The 22,254-nt window shown below is 38.2% G+C and overlaps 1 protein-coding gene across 1 annotated transcript in view; it reads left to right on the top strand.

Annotated features, from left to right (window-relative positions):
• Nucleotides 1–22,254, top strand: part of ALMS1 (ALMS1 centrosome and basal body associated protein) — a 197,964-nt gene that overhangs the window by 34,256 nt on the left and 141,454 nt on the right. Inside the window, exons 4-9 of the mRNA XM_059405835.1 lie at nucleotides 2,253–2,370; nucleotides 3,368–3,840; nucleotides 5,380–5,498; nucleotides 5,609–5,758; nucleotides 10,451–10,610; nucleotides 15,022–21,306. Coding sequence (XP_059261818.1) covers nucleotides 2,253–2,370; nucleotides 3,368–3,840; nucleotides 5,380–5,498; nucleotides 5,609–5,758; nucleotides 10,451–10,610; nucleotides 15,022–21,306 — 7,305 coding nt within the window. The remainder of the gene's footprint in view (nucleotides 1–2,252; nucleotides 2,371–3,367; nucleotides 3,841–5,379; nucleotides 5,499–5,608; nucleotides 5,759–10,450; nucleotides 10,611–15,021; nucleotides 21,307–22,254) is intronic.

The following is a 22,254-nucleotide window of genomic DNA, read 5'->3' as shown; positions in this document are numbered from 1 at the left end:
AGGAAGCAGGCTCCCTGCCAAGCAGAGAGCCTGATGCGGGGCTCGATCCCAGGACCCTGGGATCATGACCTGAGCCGAAGGCAGAGGCTTAACCCCCTGAGCCACCCAGGCTCCCCAGTTTTTGGATTTTTAAATGATTGTAAAAAACGAAAAAAAGAAGTACATGTGATAGAGACCATATGTGACCCACAAAGTGTGAAATATTTATTAGTTGGCCTTTTAAAAAAAGGTTGCTTATTCTTAGTCTAGGGGTTAAAATGAGAATACATAGCTTATAGGGAGGCTGTTTTCAATTTGATATAACAAAGAACTTTTCTAACGGAGCCATTTAATAGTATAAAGACCATATAACAACAGAAAATGTGAGGTTTACATCACTGCAAAATGTCAAGCAAAATTCTCTAACAGAAATTCAACATTGGGTTGGAGATTATGCAATGTGGCTTCTAAAATGTTTTCTAGTTAAGGTTTTAGAACTAAAGCTTCTCATTTACTTTAGATAAATAGAACATTTTTAGTTATTAGAGCAGACCCCGGATTTGATATATCACTAGAGGAAATTTCATCATTGCTGTTTTGTTACATATGTATACAGTCATTGGGGGGTGTATCGGTCTCACCAGCAGCAGATGTCATGATGATGACTGGTGTCAGAACAGTTAGATATTTCAAAAAATAGTGGCCTAAGCCATCAGCGTTGTCTAAATGTGGGATCTTTGTTAAAAACCTTTATGATTTTTAGAGGAATGAGAGACTTCTCTGTTATGAAGGTTTAAGACTGAGCCTGTAAGCCAAGGTCAAAGAGGAATCATACCAAGCAGTCCTTGGTAGTCAAGGTTATCATTCTCATCCTGCTTGATTTTTAATAAGTTAATTTTAATAAATAATTCTATTTTGAGTAACTAAGTGTAGCAAGTACTTTGGTAGGCACTGCAGATACAGCTGTGAATAAAGTGGATGTGGAGTTGATTGTCTAGGTGAGAAGCAGTTAGACCAAAAATTAAAATTCACAGATACAGCTGTGAATAAAGTGGATGTGGAGTTGATTGTCTAGGTGAGAAGCAGTTAGACCAAAAATTAAATGGTATGACAGTTATGGTAGGGAAGATGTTGTCATGCAGAATTATAGGCATTCTGAAATCAAGAAAGTGTACCATAGCAATGATATCACATTCATAGTGAAAGAATGTTTAGTTCTAGCAAAGTATCACCTATCCAGTTAAATTAATCTTAGAATATTGATGGTTTTATAGTTTTATTTCTATTAAAATTTTGTTTTTGTTTTATAGTTATATAAATGGTATAAATAATGAGTTTATACCTACTTTGTATGTATTTAGGTACATATAATAGGAATTATTTAAGTTGACATTCAGGAATCCACAAGAATTATTTTTCCTTTAAATCAGCAGTTCTCCAACTTTTTGGAGAACAGGACTCCTTTACATATTTTAAAATTACCAAGGACTTCAAGGAGCTTTTGTTTATATGGGTTGTTGATAATTTCCCATTTTAGAAATTAAAACTTAGAGATTTCTAAAATATTTATTAACTCATAAAAAAATAACAACTCCATTGCATGTTAATATAAATTACATTTTTTTAAGAAATATAACTATTTTCCAGAACAAAATATTTAAGAGTGCTATTGTTTTATTTAAGAAAAAAAATCTCTATAATGTTTGACCTCATAGAGGAGAGGTAGATTTTGATAATCTGCTTTTGCATTCAGTATGTTGCTATATCTCAGATGGTGTAGCTTCTGGAAAATTCTACCATACCCTTGTGAGAGAATGAGAGTGAATAAGGCAAATGACATCTTAATATTATTTTGAATATAATTTTGACTCTAGGTACCTCCTGAGAATGTCTTAGGGATGCCCAGGAACCTAGGGACTACAGTTTGATTTAAGATGGAAAGAAACAAACACTCATAATGGTTAAGAGCACTCGCTAAGAAATTAGTGTTTAAGTTCAGTTCTCATTCTGACCCTTAAGCTATTTGAATGTGGGCAAATTCGTATTTCTTAAATTTTATAATCATGTTTCCTCAGCTGTGAGATGGGCATAATAATACCTATCCTTCAGGGTTATCTTTGAAATTTTGTACTTTAAATGCTGTTATGTTAGCATTCTGATGCTTTTAGAAACTTCCAGATGGCTACGTATTTAGGTTCTTTAAAGTATTACATGAGTAAGCTAAGCATTTAACTTTCAGCATTCCCAACATTTTTATGCTTGAAACTTTGCAGTCATACAAGACAACTTTGCTTCCCCTGATTTGCCTTTGCTGACATGTATGACACAAGATCAAGAGTTTGGATCTGATTCCTTATTTCAACGAAGTGAACCAGATTTTGCACCTCTGAGGTAGGATGATTTATTTTTTTATTTGCATGTAAACTTCCTACTTTTTCTTGTTCTAAGTTGTTACTAATATTAATGACTTCAGGCTAAGGTGAGACTTTGGAGTGGGGGTTAGATATTTTCAGCACACCCTTGGAAGGTAACAAGGCCCTAAGTTAAGACATGATGCACATTAATTTGGTAGAGTAATACATGTGTAAAAATGAGCCATACAATTGTGGTTTATTTAAAAATGGTTTTTAATGTATTTTAGCATTCCAGGCATAATTTATTTTATTTTTAAATTTTTATTATTGTAGTATAGTTGACATACAGTGTTAGTTTTGGGTGCATAACGTAGTGTTTTGACAGTTCTATTAATTCTGTAGAGCTTACCATGACATGTGTTGTACACCTGAAACTAATATTATAGTGTATGTCAACTAAAATAAAATGTTTAAGAAAAAACTGTAGATGTTTGCAGAGTAAACACCTTTGCCCTTCTGCTGTGTATTACCTTAAAATCACTTTTATGAAAAGGTGTTCTATGTATAATAGTCAACTAATAATTAGGTTACTGCTGTGTTTTAAGAGTAGATCACTTAAGGGGTTTTAAAGAGCACAGTAAATGACTAGTGAAAGAATTAGTGAAAGTTAAGTGAGTATTAAATTATGATAGGTGATAAACATTTTAAATAGTAAAGTTGGAATTTTTTATTTAATCTTTTTTTTTTGGCAGTATGAAAATATTCCCTATTTTTTGGTAGTCTTGTTTTAGGAAAAGGTTGAAAAAAAGTCAGGGTCGTAGGATGGGAGTTCGTATTCTCTTTACACAAAATTTGCCTGGTTCAGTCCCTAACCACTTTAAGGGAATTTGAGATTAGAACTTTGTTTTTCCAACACACTTTTCAAATAATCTTAATTTTGGTGACATATCAATTTTGTATTTTTCATGTTAGTATTTAAAAAAATGTTTTAAATGTGTTATTTATTTATTTATTTTTAACTGTATATTTTTCAGGGGAATTCCTGGTAAGTCTGAAGATACTGAATGGTTTTCTCGACCATCGGAAGTTAGTGAAGCTTTATTCCAGGCAGCCTCAGAAGTAGCTTCAGACTTAGTTAACAGTTGCATTAGTGTATCTCAGCACTCGCTTATAGCTAGTACAACTGTTGAGTGTCGGCACTCTTTTTTACCTTTTGAACAAGGGATTAAAGAAGAGACCCCTTCGTGTGATACAGTTGATGAACTGAAAACCCCCAATGACTTCGATAGTTATGATGCTCTTTGTTCCTATATGGCATGGAAGACACAAGAAGTTCAGGAGCCAGAAGTCAGTTTAGCTGATAAAGGTCAAGTTTCTGTTTCAACCTCATCTTATACAAGTGATGAATACATGACTCCTGAAGGAAGTGACAGTTTTGATGCTTCTTGTTCATATGTGCAGTATTGGAAACAGAAAGCTTTACAGCAGTCAGAAAATTATCTAACCAGTAAGGATCATGATTCTTATTCAGATTCGTCCGACACAATTGATAAAATCAAAATTCCTAAGGGAAGTGACAGTTTTCATGCTCCTTTTTCATGTACGCCATGGAGCAAACGGAAAGCTTCACACCATCCAGAAACATATGTGATCAGTAAGGACTATGTTTCTTTTCCCCATGAAGTTGCTCCTCATTTTAATAACAGAATGTCACATTCTTTCTTGCATTGTCTGTTGGAAAGAAGAGGAAAGGGCATTCCCTTGACAGCCCACAATCATTATTTTGGGAGTGTTTATTTAAGGGCTCCAGCTGAGAATGAGGTGAAAGAAATGATGGGGTATGAAAGAAATGAAGAAGGTCTGGAGAAAGAACTATCTCAAGGTTTTGAACAAAAGGAGAGTAGAAGTACTTCAGTATTTCCCGAGATGCATCCCAGATCTTCAGAAATAAAATTATTTGAGAATGTTGTATTTCCTGATAATTCTGTAAAAGTTTCGGAAATAGATACATACTCTAGGCAACATGGTACCTCTAAGATGGAGGTTTCTGGTGGTCCTCTTAAGACGATTAAATTCAACTTGGATGAGACATCAGAACAACCGTATTTACAAGAGGAAAGATACCAAAGGGCAGCTTCTGCTTTTGGTGGAAATAGTGTTGATGCTTCTGAAAATGTAGCCTTTGAGGTAGTTATTGCCTCTATTGAGCCTTCCAAGAAAGACAGTACAGTAAATGAAATCCAAACTGACATTAGTAAGTCTTTAATAAATGACAGCCAAGAACGTGAACCAAAAAATTCACATCTTTCTCTATTAAATTATAATGGTGAAAACTCTTTGTTTGATGAGCTTAGTCATCCGCTTTATCAGTCTACTCCTGGGGGGTTTGAATTAGCGGCTTCAAAACCATTGTTGCATAAAAAAGATAATAGTGATAGCTCCCTGTATTGGCATCTTGATTTAAAATCCCTCCCCAGTGCTCCTCAGGAAATGTTCATTAAGCCACTTTCTCTTATTACAGAGCTTAAGTCATCTGCTTCTTTAAGTGAAAAATCTCACAGCCAGGCTGCTTGTCTTGGCAAAGCACAGTCAGCTTTATTTCACTGCGATCTAGACAATGAACCATTTCTTCCCATTGGGAAGATAAAGTCTGGTCCTGATCTTGACCTTGCAGAGAAGGCAGGATCTTCAAACATTTTTTATCCAATGAAAGTATCAACTTCAGATTCTTTGGTTTTACAAGATTTAAGAAGATTTGAAGAAATTGTGGATTCCTCAAACGATATTTTGGTTAAGAATGGAAACTCCAGTAACATCATTGAAGGTCCTTCTGCAAGTGTAGGAGGTGGCTTTTCAGCAAACTTGGTGACAAGTGATGCTGAGTCACAGGGTGCTTTATCAATGACCAGTAATGCATCTTTAATTCCAGTCGGTCAAGAGTCATTGCTGAAAGCTGATGTAGGCCAAGATAAAATTCCTCAGCCTTTGGGAGCCAAATCCTATTTTACTATACATACAGTTATGCAAAACGACTCCTATTTTGTAGAGGGCCTGCAGGGGAAGGCTGAATCTGACACCTCTACTCTGGGTGATGATACTGAATGCTGTGACCTAGATGAAAATGCTACTGTGGGCAGTACAAGAGCTGTTGATCTACAAAGAGAGGTGAGACACAATAAAATGATAGTTGGGGGAAATGTTGTCTTTTCTAGTACTATTTTAGGAAATGGTATTGTTACTTGTTTTATTTTTCTTTCTTTCAATTTTATGAGCAGGTGTGTGAACAAGGTGACTTGGCTGTTGAGTGCATTGAGCTAGCAGGTTTTAAAAATGTGCTTGATGATCTGGAGGTTTGTGACAGCTCCCTGCACAGGCAGTCTGCCTTAGAACTGCCATCAAAGGAAGAGAGTGATTTTGAAGAGCCTGTAAGTTACTCTGTTTGATATTTCTTATGGGGTAGGGAAAGAATATTTTAGTTGAAAAATGGAGTTGAAAGTAAAGGGCCCATTTATATCCTCTAATACCAACATGTGACTTACAGTCTGGTCTTCATCTGATATCCAAGAATATGCTCCATTTATTTGTTAGAGGTTGGCATAAAAGAAATATTTGTGTTTCATAGACGGTAAGAGTGAGTTTTGTGGTGTCTGGGGAAAGGCCTTCCTTTGGAGCTCCCAGGCCTTTTATGTTGAGACGTGCTAATTCTTCCCAGTTGTGGCAGCAAGAACCTTTAGACAGTGTTCAGATTAGACTCACTGGTAGAAATAGTCAGTTGTACATTTTTTCACTCTGCCCTTCAACTTATAAGCATTGGAATAGACCCTGGAATATTTAAATATTTCTGTTTAGAAGCTCCTGAAAGGTTTGACTTTAGAGGAATTTTGAAAATTATAAGAACCGTTGTTTTCCCAGGAAGGATGCTGAGGTGCTTAATACTCACACTAGTTAGTGTCCCCAACTAACTGCCTCCTTCCCAAATGAGTGACATACTGAAGCATATACACATCCCCCCCCCCGTTTATATTATTATTATTGTGTATGTGTACTAGAAAATAACTTTGAAGTGCTAAAAAGTTCTCTGTCAACCTTTCTTTTATACAAAACTTCATTTGCCTGGATGCTTGCCTCTCTTGGTTTTAATGCTCCTTTGGTCCCATTGCCTATCCTCTTTTGTCTGATACTGTCAGCTTCTTTATAAAATATCCTTATATTTTATTAGTCATTAAATATAGCTGTACAATAAATTTTGTGTACTTAATGTTACTTTCCCTTTCCTGTTTTTCCATGTATATGATTAGTATGTCATTGGAAAGCTGCTAGTTGAAAAGCGTCTGCCTTTGGCTCAGGTCATGATCCTAGTGTCCTGGAAGTGAGTCCCCTATCAGGCTCCCTGCTCACTCTTTTCCCTTTAGCCCTCCCCACTGGTTGTGATCTGCTTCTCTCTCATGCTCTCTCTTTCTCAAATAAATGAATAAAATCTTTTTTAAAAACCCGCAATTTTTTAAAAAAGATTTTATTTATTTTGACACAGAAAGAAATCACAAGTAGGCAGAGAGGTGGGCAGAGATGGGGAAGCAAACTCCCCACTGAGCAGGGAGCCCAATGTGGGGCTGGATCCAGGACCCTGAGATCATGAGCCGAGCCTAAAGCAGACGTTTAATGACTGAGCCACCCAGGTGCCCCCCCAAAAACCACAATTTAAAAGAAATGTAGATAGATATTCAGTTAATATCCACTATTCCAGATTTTATTTGCACGCAGCTGTCGCCTTAAGTATACTTCTTCACTTTAGGGAGCATGTTCCCTGTATTCTCTTTCACTTGTAGCTCCATTCTGTAGTCCGGGAGTTATAATGCCAGTATCAGGGAAATAAGGACTCAGATATGGTAGTAATTTCCTGCATGGCTCACATTGCTCTCAGAGGGCTTGCCTGCTTCTTGGTTCCTTTCTTATTCTCATCTGTGTCTCAGAAGAGTCATTCATATTTGTTTGCCTACATTTGATACTAGCCATCATTTCTTTAAATGATTGTTCGGGCATCCACTTATATATGATGTAGCTTGGGGCTGTGAAAAGAGTGTGGAGATGTGGAATCAAACCTTGTTCAGTTATTTGTTAGCCTTATGCCTTGTGCAGATGACTTTGGAGGGTCATTCTGCTCATCTACATGAAGAAAGAGGAATAGTAACAATCAGCCTCATGCATTGTTATATCGAATGGGGTAAGGTGTATAGCACTGCCTGCCTGTTAGTTCCTTCACTTCACTGAAACCAAGTAACTAGACCCTCACCAGTGATTTCCTCCTGCCTATCATTGTTCTTTCTTCTGTCTTTCTCCTTGTTCCTGGTAGCAGCACATTACATTCTTATAGCTTCTGTGATAAAATACTCTTTTTAGGAAAGAAAATATTGTTTTAGTATTCCCTGTTTTGGTCATGTAACTAAATATTATTTAAAGTTTACTTTTAGAGTTCTTTTTGTTTTGTTGGTTCTGCGTCTTCCACCAAGTACTTTCCTCTCATGGTTTAAATGCTTCTCTCTGTGTGATGGCTATTACTTCCATTTTTAGATCCTAATATTTCTACTAAGGTAGACCTGAATGCTTTCTTGCATGACATTTTTTTGTGAACATTCCTGTCACCTCAAACACAACTTGCCTGTACCAAAGAACTCAGACGTTTTTATGGAATCGGACTGACTTGTAGATTTTCTTTGTTCTTAGAGAGAAGTTAACATGTCTTGGTTTCTTCATCATCTTTGATTGATTCTTTCTTTATTATTGATTAAAGACTGGGAGATAAGCCAGTTTAATTTTTTTCCTCCTGATTTCTCCCATTTCCAGTTAGTAATGAAGATCTGCTGATCTCTTAAATAAATTCTTCTCATCTTTTTCATTCTACATCTTTTTTTTTTTCTTAAGATTTTATTTATTTGAGAGAGACAGAGAGAGAGCATGAGCAGGAGGGAGGGGAAGAGGGAGGGGGAGAAGCAGGCTCCCTGTTAAGCAGGGAGTCCAATGCAGGGTTCAGTCCCAGGACCCCAGGATCATGACCTGAGCCAAAGGCAGATGCTTAACAGACTGAGTCACCAGGTGCCCTACATTTTCTTTTGCATTAACTACTCTAGTATCCGTATATTTCGAAGCTTTGATAATAATGAAGTTTTATTTATTTACTAAATTTTAATTCCAGTATAGTTAACATACAGTGTTATATTAGTTTAGGTGTACAATATTCTGTACATTAACAGTTATATACATTACTCAGTGCTTATTGTGTTAAGTATACTCTTAATTCCCTTCACTTACTGCACCTGTCTCCTCCTCTCCCCCCCCAACCATCAGTTTGTTCTCTATAGTTAAGAGTCTGTTTTGTTTTTGTCTCTTTTTTCTTTGTTCATTTGTTTTCTTAAATTCCACATAAGTGAAATCAAATGGTGTTTGTCTTTCTCTGACTGACTTAGTTCACATAACATTATACATTCTAGATTTGTCTGTGTTGTTGCAAATGGCCAGATTTCATTCTTTTTATGACTGAATAATATTATCAATGAAATCGTACTGAAGTCAAGATTGGAATAGAGATTTTTTTTCTAACTATATTTGAAAGCTCTAGAGAAAAACTATTAAATACACATATGTGCCTGGGGACACACACACGAAGTCTCAATCATATATGTGATACATGTGTTAATGAACTGTACTTCAAAAAAGTCTATAGGAGTGGGATAATTGAAAACTTAGAACTTTGTGCTTTGTTTAGAGTAGAGTTTCTCTGTACTGTTGTCTTTTTGGATATGATATTTCTTTGTTGTGGGGGGTGTGTGCATTTTAGGATGCTGAGCAACATCGCTGGCTTTTACTCACTAGATGCCAATAGCCACACACACTGCTCCCAACACCCAAAGTCAGGACAGTGAAAAATGTCTCCAGACATTGCCAGATGTTTCTTGATCAGGGAGAGATGGGTGGGGGCAAAATCTCCCACAACTGAGAACCACTGGTGTAGAGAAAACTAGACCAAGGCAGCACAAGTAGACTATTTATTTTACACCCTGCCAGCTTCCTAAGATTGTTCATTACAGCACGATGAAAAAACCTGGACAAAAGAGGATCAAACAAAATTCATCTTTACATACATTTTTAGACTCTCCTGAGACTGCATCAAGAAGTGGGAATAAGGGCGCCTGGGTGGCTCAGTGGTTTAAGCCGCTGCCTTCGGCTCAGGTCACGATCTCAGGGTCCTGGGATCGAGTCCCATATCGGGCTCTCTGCTCAGCAGGGAGCCTGCTTCCCTCTCTCTCTCTCTGCCTGCCTCTCTCTCCATCTACTTGTCATCTCTCTCTGTCAAATAAATAAATAAAATCTTTAAAAAAAAAAAAAAAAGAAGTGGGAATAATATTTTTAGGAAAATAAAGAAACCTAAATGTTGTATATTGTTTTTATATGAGAGTATGATGTGAATTTGGTGAGAAATGATATATGTTTATGTACTGACATCACCAGAGTTGGTTTCTAATTTCTTTTCTAGTAAGGACTTGCTGGGATCTGATGAAACTTTGAGAACTTCTTTTTCAGCATTCAACCTTTACTTCACTGTCAGTTTGTATTTCCCACTATTCTTGTTTAAAGAAATTTGAGGACTTAGGCTTTTTGGTGATTGATCATAGATCCAGTTCTTTGATACTTTAGTTTTTTTTTCTAAACATTTGTGGATTTCTTGAAAATATTCCTGTTCTCTCTTTCCTTCTTTTCTCTTTCCTTTTTACAACGTAACCTCTCCTTTAAAAAAAAAAAAAATCCTTGAGCTTGTCAAGAGTAATACCAAAGTTCACATTCTTCAGTGATCATACCATTATATGGAACAAACCAGATAGGCTTCCTATCTGTAATTTTCTATATAGGCAGACTTCCAGACCCTCAAGAGTAATTTGTAGAGCCTTCTTAGAATTGACCAAATAAGATATGACTTGTAAATGAATTTAGGAGGGTTGAGAATTTGAGCTTAAGGAACTGTTTAAACTGTTAAGTATTCATTTTCATAAAAATTAGGTTTGTTTTAATTAGGTGAAGCCTACTATTAATCCTATTTTCTTCATTTTTTTCCTCTCTTTTTATAGGTAGGTTGTTCTAATACGGACACTAATCAGACGTTTTCATCCACATTGCCTCCATTTACTCCTGATGAGCCAACCATAGAGTTGGAGTATCACTCTTCAGATCTCAGGATGTTGAGGGTATCTCCTGACACTGTGCAAAAGTCTCTTAAACATATAGCAGGTATGTAGAAAAGAAGATATTAGATGTTTGTGTGACTAGCTTGCTAAAAATACATTGCTGTGGCTAACTAATGTTTTATTTTTGAACACTTTCAATAATGTTAACTTTGGATTAGGTGTATTTATAAATCCCCAGATCTTTTATTAGGTGAATCATTTGGTTTTTTATTGCCTTCTCTATGGCAGTGTTTAGAACTGAATTACATGGCGGAGTCTATTAGAGTCAGTTTATTATTTCTGCATTCCTTTCTGTGACTTGAAGGGAAGAAAGAAATTAATGGAGCACAAGAGGAAAAGAGTGGATCCAAATAAATTTGTAGAGAGGAAACAAAGATCAGTTCTGAGGTAGAAAGCAAGATTCTCTGCTGAGGGGAGGTAGTGATAAAGGAGGTTTGAGGAGAGTAGATTGGTACAGGCTCAGAATGTATGTTAAGGTGAATAGGAATTGCAGCTGACCAAGAACAAGCAAAAGAGCTGGCTGGTAGTTCTGAGAAGTCAGCTGAGGTTGGAGATGATTCTGTAATGTTGCCAGCCTTACTAGAATCTCTGGTTTTTCTCTTCTAAAACTCAAGACTGCAGAGATTGAGTTAGGTTGATCCTCAGTTTTGCTGAGGGATTTGTTGAGTGGGTGGATGTGGTGGATGAAAAACAGTGGAAGGGAATCAGTAAATATTAAATGTTTAGATCTGTGAATGTGCGTTGTCTTTCCTTTGATAGAATGCCATTTTATATTAAATGCTTTGACCTATAAATATGGGACATCTTTTCATTATTTAGGTTTTCTTTATTTTTTCAAAAATATTTTGTAGTTTTCAGTGTATGAACCTTGCAGTCCTTTGATAACTTAATTCTAAGTATTTTAATCTTCTTGTTGAAAAAGAAACTGTTTTCTTAATTTCATTTTTGGAATATTCATTGCCAGTATATGGAAATACAGTTGAATTTTGTTAATTGTATAGCTGCAATCTTGCTGAACTATTTATTATCTCAAATATATTTTTGTGTGGATTTCTTATAATTTTTATATACATGACCATGTCATCTTCAAATATAGTCTTCTTTCTTTCCAACATGGATGCCTTTTATATATTTCAGATTCCCAACTGCCCCCAACTAGAACCTTCAGTGCAGTGTTGCATAAAAGTGGCAAGAACAGACATCCTTGTCTATTCTTGATCTTTGTAGAAAGATATGAAGTCTTTTATCATTAAGTATGATGTTAGCTGTGGGATTTTTGTAGACTATCTTTATCAGGTTGAGGACTCCCTTTATTTGTATTTTTTAGAGCATATTTATCTTGTTACCGTATAAGAGTGTTAGATTTTGTCAGATTTTTTTTTCTGTCTCTTTTATGATGATCTCATGGTTTTTGTCTTATATTCTCCTAATATAGTATAATGTTAATTTTCATATAACCGACCTTACAGTCTTGGTTATATATGCCATTTGGTTATGGCATATAATTCTTTTTGTATGTTGTTGGATTTTTTTGGCAAGTAATTTTTTGAGGACTTTTGTATTTATATTCATAGTGGGTATTGGTGTGTACATTTTTTGTGATTTTTGTTATTGGCTTTGGTGCAAGAATAATACTATGTTACAAGTTGAGGTGAGAAGCATTATCTCTTCTAGTTTTGCTAATGTCACAAGTTGGAATGAGAAGCTTTGTCTCTTCTAGTTTTGCTAATGTCACAAGTTGGGATGAGATGTGTTGTCTTCTAGTTTTTGAAAGAGTTCGTAAAGGATTAGTTTTTATTGGTTGAAGGCTGCCTGCCTCTTTGTAGAAGTTTTAAAATTACTAATTCCATCTCTCTGCTTGCTATAAGTATTTATATTTTATAATTTTCATGAATCAGTTTTCATAATTTGTGTCCTTTGTGGAATTTGTCCATTCCACCTAGGTTATCTAATTTGTTGGCATATAACTGTTCATGGTATTTGCATATAATCCTTCTTATTTTGGAAGATTGGTAATAATACCCCTTCTTTCATTCATGATTTCAATATTTTGAATTTTCTATTTCTTTTTTTAGTGAGTCTAGCCAGGTTTTGTCAATTATGTTCATCTTTTCAAAGAAACTTTGGTTTCTCTACTTTTTCTGATCTCTTTTCTTTCCATTTGAATTTCTGTTTTGTTCCAATTTTAGTCTTTATTTTTTCCTTCCTTTCATACTTCAGCTTTGGTTTGTGCTTTTTACTATTTCTTGAGGTGAAAGAATAGGTTATTGATATGAAACCTTTTTTTTTTTTTAAAGATTTTTCATCTGTTTATTTGAGAGACAGAGAGAGAGAGTGCACATGAGCTATGGGGAGGGGCAAAGGGACAGAGAGAAGCAGACTCCCTGCTGAGCAGGGAGCCTGATGTGGTCCTTGATCCCAGAACCCTGAGACCATGACCTGAGCTGAAGGCAGACACTTAGCCAGCTGAGCACCCAGGCACTCCGAGACTTTATTTTTGATATTAGGTGTTTACATTTAGAAATTTCTAAGCACTACTTTAGTGGCATGCTCAGAGTTTTCGTTTCTTGTGTTTTTGTTTTTCATCTAAAATATTTTTAAGTTTCCATTGCAATTTGTTTTTGTTGACCCCATGGATATTTGGGTATGTCTTGTTTAATTTCCACGTATTTTTGACTTTCCTTTTGTTATTAATATCTCATTTGATTCCATTTTTGTTGGAGAACACCTGCTTTGTATGATTTTAGTTCATTTACATTTTACTGAAGCTTGCTTTTATGTCCTAGTATGTAGTTTATTCTGTAGAATGTATGGTTTACTCTTGAGAAGAATGTGTATTCTGCTGTTGTTAGGTGGTGTGTTCTATACGTGTCTCTTAGTTCTGGTGGGCATATAGTGTTCAAGTCTTCTGTATCCTTGTTGATCTTCTGCCTAGTTTTCTCTATTTTTGAAAGTAAGCTATTGAAATCTTGAACTATAATTGTCTGTTTTATCATTTTTTCTGTCTTACTTGCTTCATATCTTTTGAGACTATGATATTAAGTGCATTTATGTTTATAATTGTTGTATATTCCTGGTGAATTGACCTTTTTGTTGTTACAAATGGTTGCCCTTTAATTCTAGTAACATTGTTTTAAGGTCTATTTTCTCTTACATCAGTATAGTCACTTCAGTTCTTATGCTTGCTGCTTGTATGGCATATGTTTTTCATCCCTTTACTTTCAACCTATCTGTTTTCTTTTTTTTTAATCAGAAGTGTTATCTCTTGGGGCACCTGGGTGGCTCAGTGGGTTAAAGCCTCTGCCTTCGGCTCAGGTCACGATCCCAGGGTCCTGGAATCCAGCCCTGAGTCCAGCTCTCTGCTCGGCAGGGAGCCTGCTTCCCTCCACTCTCTGCCTGCCTCTCTGCCTACTTGTGATCTCTGTCTGTCTAATAAATAAATAAAGTCTTAAAAAATTTTTTTTTTAATTTTTATTTATTTGACAGACAGAGATCACAAGTAGGCAGAGAGGCAGGCAGAGAGAGAGGAGGAAGCAGGCTCCCTGCCAAGCAGGGAGCCCGATGCAGGGTCCGAGCCCAGGGCCCTGGGATCGTGACCTGAGCCGAAGGCAGAGGCTTTAACGCACTTGAGCCACCCAGGCACCCCTAAAAATAAAAATCTTAAAGTGTATTTCTTGTAAACAGCTTATATAGTTGGATCTCCTGGGTTTGTTTTGTTTTGTTTTGTTTTAATCCAGACTGACAGTCTTTGCCTTTTAATGTGACTGTTAATCAACTCATGTTCAATGCCATTATTAAGATTGGATATATATTTGCTGGGTTACTTTTTGTTTTCCATGTTTCTTGTTTTTTTGTTTGTTTTGTTTTGTTTTTTTGTTATGTTTCTCCCTGCTTTTTATTGGGCTTAGTGAATGTTTTCTAGTGTCGCATTTTAATTTTTAAAATTATTTTCTAGTTAGTTTTTAAAGTTATATCCTAAGGGCACCTGGGTGGCTCAGTGGGTTAAGCCTCTGCCTTCAGGACAGGTCATGGTCCTGGGATGAAACGGGCTCTCTGCTCAGCGGGGGGCCTGCATTCCCCTCCCCCGCCCACCTGCCTCTCTGCCTACTTGTGATCTCTCTGTCTGTCAAAAAATAAATATAATCTTTTAAAAAAATTCTTTAAATATCCAAATTTTAATAAAGATCCACCTATCATATTAAATGGATATGCTGCTATTTTAAAATATTATTCTATTGCTGAATATTTAAACTATGTCTACCTTAGTTTGCTGTTGTAAATGGCTTTATAATATTTTTGTAAATATTTGTCTCCTTTTATGACTGTTTTCTTAGGATTCTTTACTAGAAGTGTAAAGGTCAAAGGAAGGAAAGCTTTATTTCTTTTATGCATAAAAGAAATGTTTCTTAATTAAAAAACATATAATATTAGTATTAATAAGTCTCTTTTTTTAGGAGATACTTCTAAAGGAGGCATACCTGAAGTTACTTATTCCAGCTCGAAACCAGGCATCACTGCTACTGCTGGAGATTCAGATACTGGATCTCTTTTCTCCTTGTTCCCCGAGGACTTTCCTCAGTTGGCTTTAAGGTCTCCTCAAGAGAATACTGTTGGTCAGCATACTGATAAACTCAACCAGCAGGCACCAGTAGATAGTAAGATAAGTGAAGAGACTCTAAAACTTTCAGCTGTTAGTGAACTAGCTGACCAGAAGACTGAGATATCAACAGTACCCTCTAGTTCGTACTCACAAAGAGGGAAGCCCAATATTTTCTACCCACAAGCCTTACCAGACAGTCATCTAACTGAAGAGGCTCTAAAAGTTTTGGCTGTTCCTGGTCCTGCTGTCCAGAAGGCTGGCATACCTACAGTCCTTCCAAGCGCCTACTCACGTGGAGAGAAGCATAATATCTTCTACCAACAGGCCCCGCCAGACAGTCATCTAACTGAGGAGGCTCTGAAAGTTTTGGGTGTTCCTCATCCTCCTGACCAGAAGACTAGCATACCTGCTGTCATTCCAAGTTCCTACTCACGTAGAGAGAAGCATAATATCTTCTACCAGCAGGCACCGCCAGACGATCATCTCACTAAAGAGACTGTAAAAGTTTCGGGTGTTCCTGGTTCTCCTGTCCAGAAGAGTGGCATACCTACTGTCCTTCCAAGTTCTTACTCACGTGGAGAGAAACATAGTATTTTCCACCCTCAGACCTTGCCAGACAGTCATCTAACTGAAGAGACTCTGAAAATTTCAGCTGTTCCTGTATCTGCTGACCAGGGGACTGAAAAGACAATAGTTCCTTCTAGTTCCTATTCACGAAGAGAGAAGCACATTATTTTCTCCCAGCAACAGTTGTCAGACGGTCATCTAACTAAACAGGTTCTGAAAGTTTCATTTGTTCCTGGGCCAGCTGATCAAAACACTGGGATACCTACATTATCTTCACATTCATGTCCACCTGGAGAGAAGCCCAGTATCTTTTACCAACAGGTCTTGCCAGATAGTCATTTAATTGAACAGACTCAGAAAATTGTGGCTCTTCCTGAACCAGCTGACCAGAAGACTAGGATACCCTCTACTTCTTACTTACACAGAGAGAGGCCCCCTATTTTCTATCAACATACATTGCCAGAAAGTCATCTAACTGAACAGGCTCTGAAATTTTCTGCTCTTGGATCCATTGAGCAGAAGATTGGGGTACCAACCTCTACTTTCCCCTCACGTAGAGAGAAGTCCAGTATTTTCTACAAACAGGAGTTGTCAGATAGTCATCTAATTGAACAGGCTCAGAAAGTTCCATCTGTTCCTGGACCAGGTGACCAGGATACTGGGATACCAGTAGTGCCCTCTAGGCCCTCCTCTCTTGGCGAGAAGCCCAATGTTTTCTATCAGCAGGTATTACCAGATAGTCCTCTAACTGAAGAGGCTGTGAAAGCTTCATCTGCTCCTAGACCAGGTGACCAGAAGACTGGGATACCAGCAGTATCCTCTAGTTCCTACTCACATAGAGAGAAGCCTGGTATTTTCTACCAAAAGGTCTTACCAAGCAGTCATCAATCTGAAGAGGCTCTGAAAGTTTCAGTTGCTTCTGAACCAGCTGAAAAAAATAGTGGATTACTATCAGAAGCTTCTAATTTCTACTCACATAGAGAGAAGCACAATATTTTCTACGAACAGGAGTTGACAGATAGTTCTCTAACTGAACAGGCTCAGAAAGTTTCACCTACTCCTGAACCTACTGACCAGAAGACCGAGATATCAACAATAACTTCTGCTTCTTACTCGGATATAGAAAAGCCCTTTATTTTCTACCCACAGAGCTTGCCAGACAGTCATCTACCTGAAGAAGCTCTAAAAGTTACAGGTGTTTCTGAACCCACTGACCAGAAGACTGGAATACCAGTAGTTCCCCCTACTTCCTACTCACCGAAGGAGAAGCCCATTTTTTCCCCTCAGGCCTTGCCAGGCAGCCAGTTACTTGAAGAGGCTCTGAAAATTTCAGCTCTTTCTGGACCAGCTGACCAGAAGACTGGGTTGCCATTAGAACCTTCTAGTTCCTACCCACCTAGAGAGAAGCCTATTACTTTATACCCACAGGACTTGACAGACAGCCAGGTGTCTCAGGAGGCTCTGAAAGTTTCAGCTGTTCCTGGACCAACTGACCAGAAGACTGGGTTGCCATTGAAACCTCCTAGTTCTGACTCACCTAGAGAGAAGCCCATTACTTCATACCCACAGGACTTGACAGACAGCCAGGTACCTCAAGAGGTTCTAAAAGTTTCAGCTGTTCCTGGACCAACTGACCAGAAGACTGGGTTGACACCAGAACCTTCTAGTTCCTACTCACCACAAGAGAAGCCTATTATTTTTTCCCCCCAGGCCTTGCCTGGCAGTCAGTTACTTGAAGAGGCTTTGAAAGTTTCAGCTATTCCTGGACCAGCTGACCAGAAGACTGGGTTGCCATCGGAACCTTCTAGTTCCTACTCAGCTAGAGAGAAGCCCATTATTTTCTACCCACAGGGTTTGACAGATGGCCAGGTGCCTCAGGAGGCTCTGAAAGTTTCAGCTATTTGTGGACCAACTGACCAGAAGACCGCGTTGACACCAGAACCTTCTAGTTCCTACTCACCACAAGAGAAGCCCATTATTTTTTCCTCCCAGGCCTTGCCTGGCAGTCAGTTACTTGAAGAGGCTCTGAAAATTTCAGCTATTCCTGGACCAGCTGACCAGAAGACTGGGTTGCCATCGGAACCTTCTAGTTCCTACTCAGCTAGAGAGAAGCCCATTATTTTCTACCCACAGGGCTTGATAGATGGCCAGGTACCTCAGGAGACTCTGAATGTTGCAGCTTTTCCTGGACCAGCTGACCAGAAGACTGGGTTGACACCAGAACCTTCTAGTTCCTACTCCCCGTGGGAGAAGCCCATTATTTTCTACCCAGAGGGCTTGACAGACTGTCTGGTACCTCAGGAGCCTCTGAAAGTTTCAACTGTTCCTGGACCAACTGATCAAAAGATTGGGTTGCCATCAGAATCTTCTAGTTCCTATTCACCACGGGAGAAGCCCATTATTTTCTACCCAGAGGGCTTGGCAGACAGTCAGGTATCCCAGGAGGCTCTGAAAGTTTTAGCTATTCCTGGACCAGCTGACCAGAAGACTGAGTTGCCATCAGAACCTTCCAGTTCCTACTCATATAGGGAAAAGCCCATTATTTTCTACCCCCAGCGCTTAACACACAGTCCGATATCTCAGGAGCCTCTGAAAGTTTCAGCGATTCCTGGACCAGCTGACCAGAAGACTGGGTTGACATCAGAACCTTCCAGTTCCTACTTATATAGAGAGAAGCCCATTATTTTCTACCCTCAGGGCTTGGCAGATAGTCAGTTACCTCAGGAGGTTCTGAAAGTTTCAGCTGTTCCTGGACCACCTGGCCAGAAGACTGGGTTGCCATCAGTACCTTCCAGTTCCCACTCATATAGAGAGAAGCCCATTATTTTCTACTCACAAGGCTTGACAGACAGTCGGGTGTCTCAGGAGGCTCTGAAAGTTTCAGCTATTCCTGGACCAGTTGACCAGAAGGTTGGGTTGCCATCAGAACCTTCTAGTTCCAACTCACCTAGAGAGAAGCCTATCATTTTCTACCCACAGGGCTTGACAGATGGCCAGGTACCTCAGGAGGCTCTGAAAGTTTCAGCTATTCCTGGACCAACTGACCAGAAGACTGGGTTAACAGCAGAACCTTCTAGTTCCTACTCAAACAGAGAGAAGTCTAATATTTTTTACCAGCAGGAGTTATTAGGCAGTCATCTAACTGAAGAGACTCTGAAAGTTTCAGCTGTTTCTGGAACAAGTGATCAGAAGACTGGGATACCAACGGTACTTTCAAGTTCCTATTCACTTGGAGGGAAGCCCATTATTTTCTATCAGCAAGCCTTATCAGATAGACCTCTCACTGAAGAGGCTCTGAATGTTTCACCTTCTCCTGGACCAGCTGACCAGGACACTGGGATCCCAATAGTATCTTCTGTTTCTTACTCTCATACAGCGAAGCCCAGTATTTTGTACCAACAACCCATGTCAGATGATCAGCTGGCTGTAGAAGCTCTGAAAATTTCAGCTGTTTCTGGACCGGGTGATCAGAAGACCAGAAAACCAACAGTTACCTCGGCTTCTTATTCACATAGAGATAAGTCCATCATCTATCAGCAAGAGTTTCCAGATCTTACTGAAGCATCTTTAAATGTTTTCAGGGTGCCTGGAGTAGGTGACCAGAAGACTGGAATACCAGTAGTAACCTCTAGTCCTTACTCACATAGAGAGAAGCCCATCATTTCTTACCAGCAGGAGTTGCCAGATCCTAATGAAGGTATTGTAAAAATTTTAGGGGCTCCTGGGTCTGCTGACCAGAAGACTGGGATACGATTTGGGTCCTCTGCTTCCTATTCACATAGAGAGAGCCCCATCTTTTCTTACCAGAGGGAGTCGCCAGGTGTTACTGAAGAAGCTCTGAAAGTTTCAGCTGTTTCTGGACCAGGTGACCAGAAGACTGGAATACATATAATTCCCTCTAGTTCCTACTCATACAGAGAGAAGGACGGTATTTTTAAACAGCAGGAGTTGCCAGAGATTTTTGCTCTTCCTGGATCTGCTGATCAGAAAGCTGAGATACCAATAGGACCTTCTAGCTCTTACTCACATAAAGAGAAACTCAAGCTTTCACCTGTGACTTTACCAGATGACCAAAACACTGAGTTACTAACAGCTCCCCTTAGTTCCTACTCACAAGGAGAAGAGCCCAAAATTTCAACTGTGATTGGACCAGATAACCACACAACTCCATTACTGACAGTTTCTCATAATTCTTCTTCTCAGAGAGTAAAGCCCAGTATTTTCTTTCAAAAAGAACTGCCAGATGGACATTGTAGTGAGGATATTTTGAAAATTTCACCTATCTCTGAACCAACTGTTGTGAACGCTGGGATACCAATACCTCTTTCTAGTTCCTATTCCCACAGGGAGAAATCTAAAATTTCCTACCCACAGGAATTGCCAGACAAACATCTAGCTGAAGATGCACTGAAGGTTTCAACAATTCCTGTACCAGCTGACCAGAAAAGTCTGTTACCAACAGTTCCTTCTAGTTCCTTTTCACACAGACAGAAACCAAATATATTCTATAAACAGAATTTTCCAGATAGACATGTAATGCAAGATGCTCTGATGTTCTCAGGGGGTGTTGGGCAAGTTGATCAGATTACTGGGTTATCAACAGTTACCCCTGGAACTTATTCACATAGTGAGAAGCAGAAACTTGTTTCAGACCATGTTCAAATGCTAATAGATAATTTGGATTCTTCGAACTCCAGTGTTATCTCAAACACTATGCCTTTAAGTTCTCAGACTGATGGTAGAGTTGTAATAAGTAAACCAGAATCTTCAGGTTTTGAAGATGTTGGGTCTGAGGAAATTCAAGATACAAGCAGCAGCTCCAAAACGCTTAGAGAGATTCGGAACCTTTTAATGGAGGCAGAAAATATAGCACTGAAACGATGCAATTTTTCTGCTCCCCTTGTCCCTTTCAGAGATGTTAATGATATTTCATTTATACAATCTAAGAAGGTGGTTTGCTTCAAAGAACCCCTCACAGCTGATGAATCTAATGGTGATTTGCCTCAGAGTCTGCCATTTGCAGAGGAAAGCCCAAGCAACAAGTGCATACAGAAGGATATTAGCACACAGGCAAATCTGAAATGCCAGAGAGGCATTGAGAATTGGGAGTTCATTAGGTCAACTACATTTAGAAGTCCTCTACAGGAAGCAGAAAGCAAAGCCAGAGTGACAGTAGATGAAACCCTTCGGCAATATAGAGCAGCCAAATCTGTAATGAGATCTGAGCCTGAAGGGTATAGTGGAACCATTGGGAATAAAATTGTTATACCTATGATGACTATCATTAAAAGTGATTCAAGTAGTGATGCCAGCTCCTGCTCGTGGGACAGTAATTCACTGGAGTCAGTTTCTGATGTCCTTCTAAACTTCTTTCCATATGCTTCACCCAAGGCAAGCTTGACAGATAGTAGAGAGGAAGAAGGTGTGCTGGAGAGTGATGATGCTGGTGGTAGCAGTGTAGATTCACTGGCTGCACATGTCAGAAACCTTCTGAAATGTGAATCGTCATTGAATCATGCTAAACAAATACTCCGAAATGCAGAAGAAGAGGAATGTCGAGTACGAGCACGAGGTAGGAACTGATAGTTTGTTATAAAGGGAGGTCAAGCTTATAAACATCATACTTTAATTTATTTAAAGTTAAGTATTTGTGGAGTCTGAATTTATATTCTTGTAGGACTGTTAGAATGATTACATTTTCCACCGTAATCCAGAGAAGTCCATTTAACCAATAGTGTAACTAAGTCACAGTATTAATAGTGCTAGTTTGAGTTTAGGGTCTTAGATAGTTTCTAAAGCCTGAAAGAGAGTAAGAAGATAGCTTGGGTTTTCAGATTCCTGAAGTTCTCCTGTTTCCTTAATTCTCCTATTACAGTATTATTCTATTTTGGAGGCAGAAAAAAAAAATTAAAACAATTTGCTCTGCTCTAAATCAAACTGTATCATAAAACTATATATACATTTCTCCTTATCTAATAAAATTCTTAGAGCGTATTTTAGACATTAGAAAGAACAAGTATTTCACACTAAAACTTGGGTTGGAGCTTTGAAAGAGGATATTTACCAATCTCATTAGTCTCTAATGGTAGAATGCCATTAAAAAGTTTTTTTTAAGACAAAATAAGGAATATATTTAGAGAGCGACTTAACAGCCAACAGTTCAGGCCTCCCTGATTTGTTTATAAGTTTTCCCTTGAGATAAACTACCTACGCTGTTCCTTTTATCACTTACATATGTTCTGACTCCAGAAAACTTAAGTATCAGCTCTCATGGAAGCAACAGTAACTCTAACAGGACCTAATAGGGCAGGGAAAGGGACCATCCTGATTGGAAGGAAGATTAAGATAAAAATAATTGAAAATCGTGGTTAAAGTGGCCTCTTTGGAGAAATATCTGTAGAATGTGGTTTTTAAAAATCACAGTTTTCAGTGAAATGATTGCTCTAGAACTTATAATAGTTTGTCATATGAGAACACATTTTGCTAAGTATTGTGGTAGCATTTAGCTGGATATATTGAT

Source organism: Mustela nigripes, chromosome 7 (genome assembly GCF_022355385.1).
Source record: "Mustela nigripes isolate SB6536 chromosome 7, MUSNIG.SB6536, whole genome shotgun sequence".
In the NCBI taxonomy this organism is placed as follows: Eukaryota; Metazoa; Chordata; class Mammalia; order Carnivora; family Mustelidae; genus Mustela; species Mustela nigripes.
This window is presented reverse-complemented; position numbering and strand designations above follow the sequence as displayed.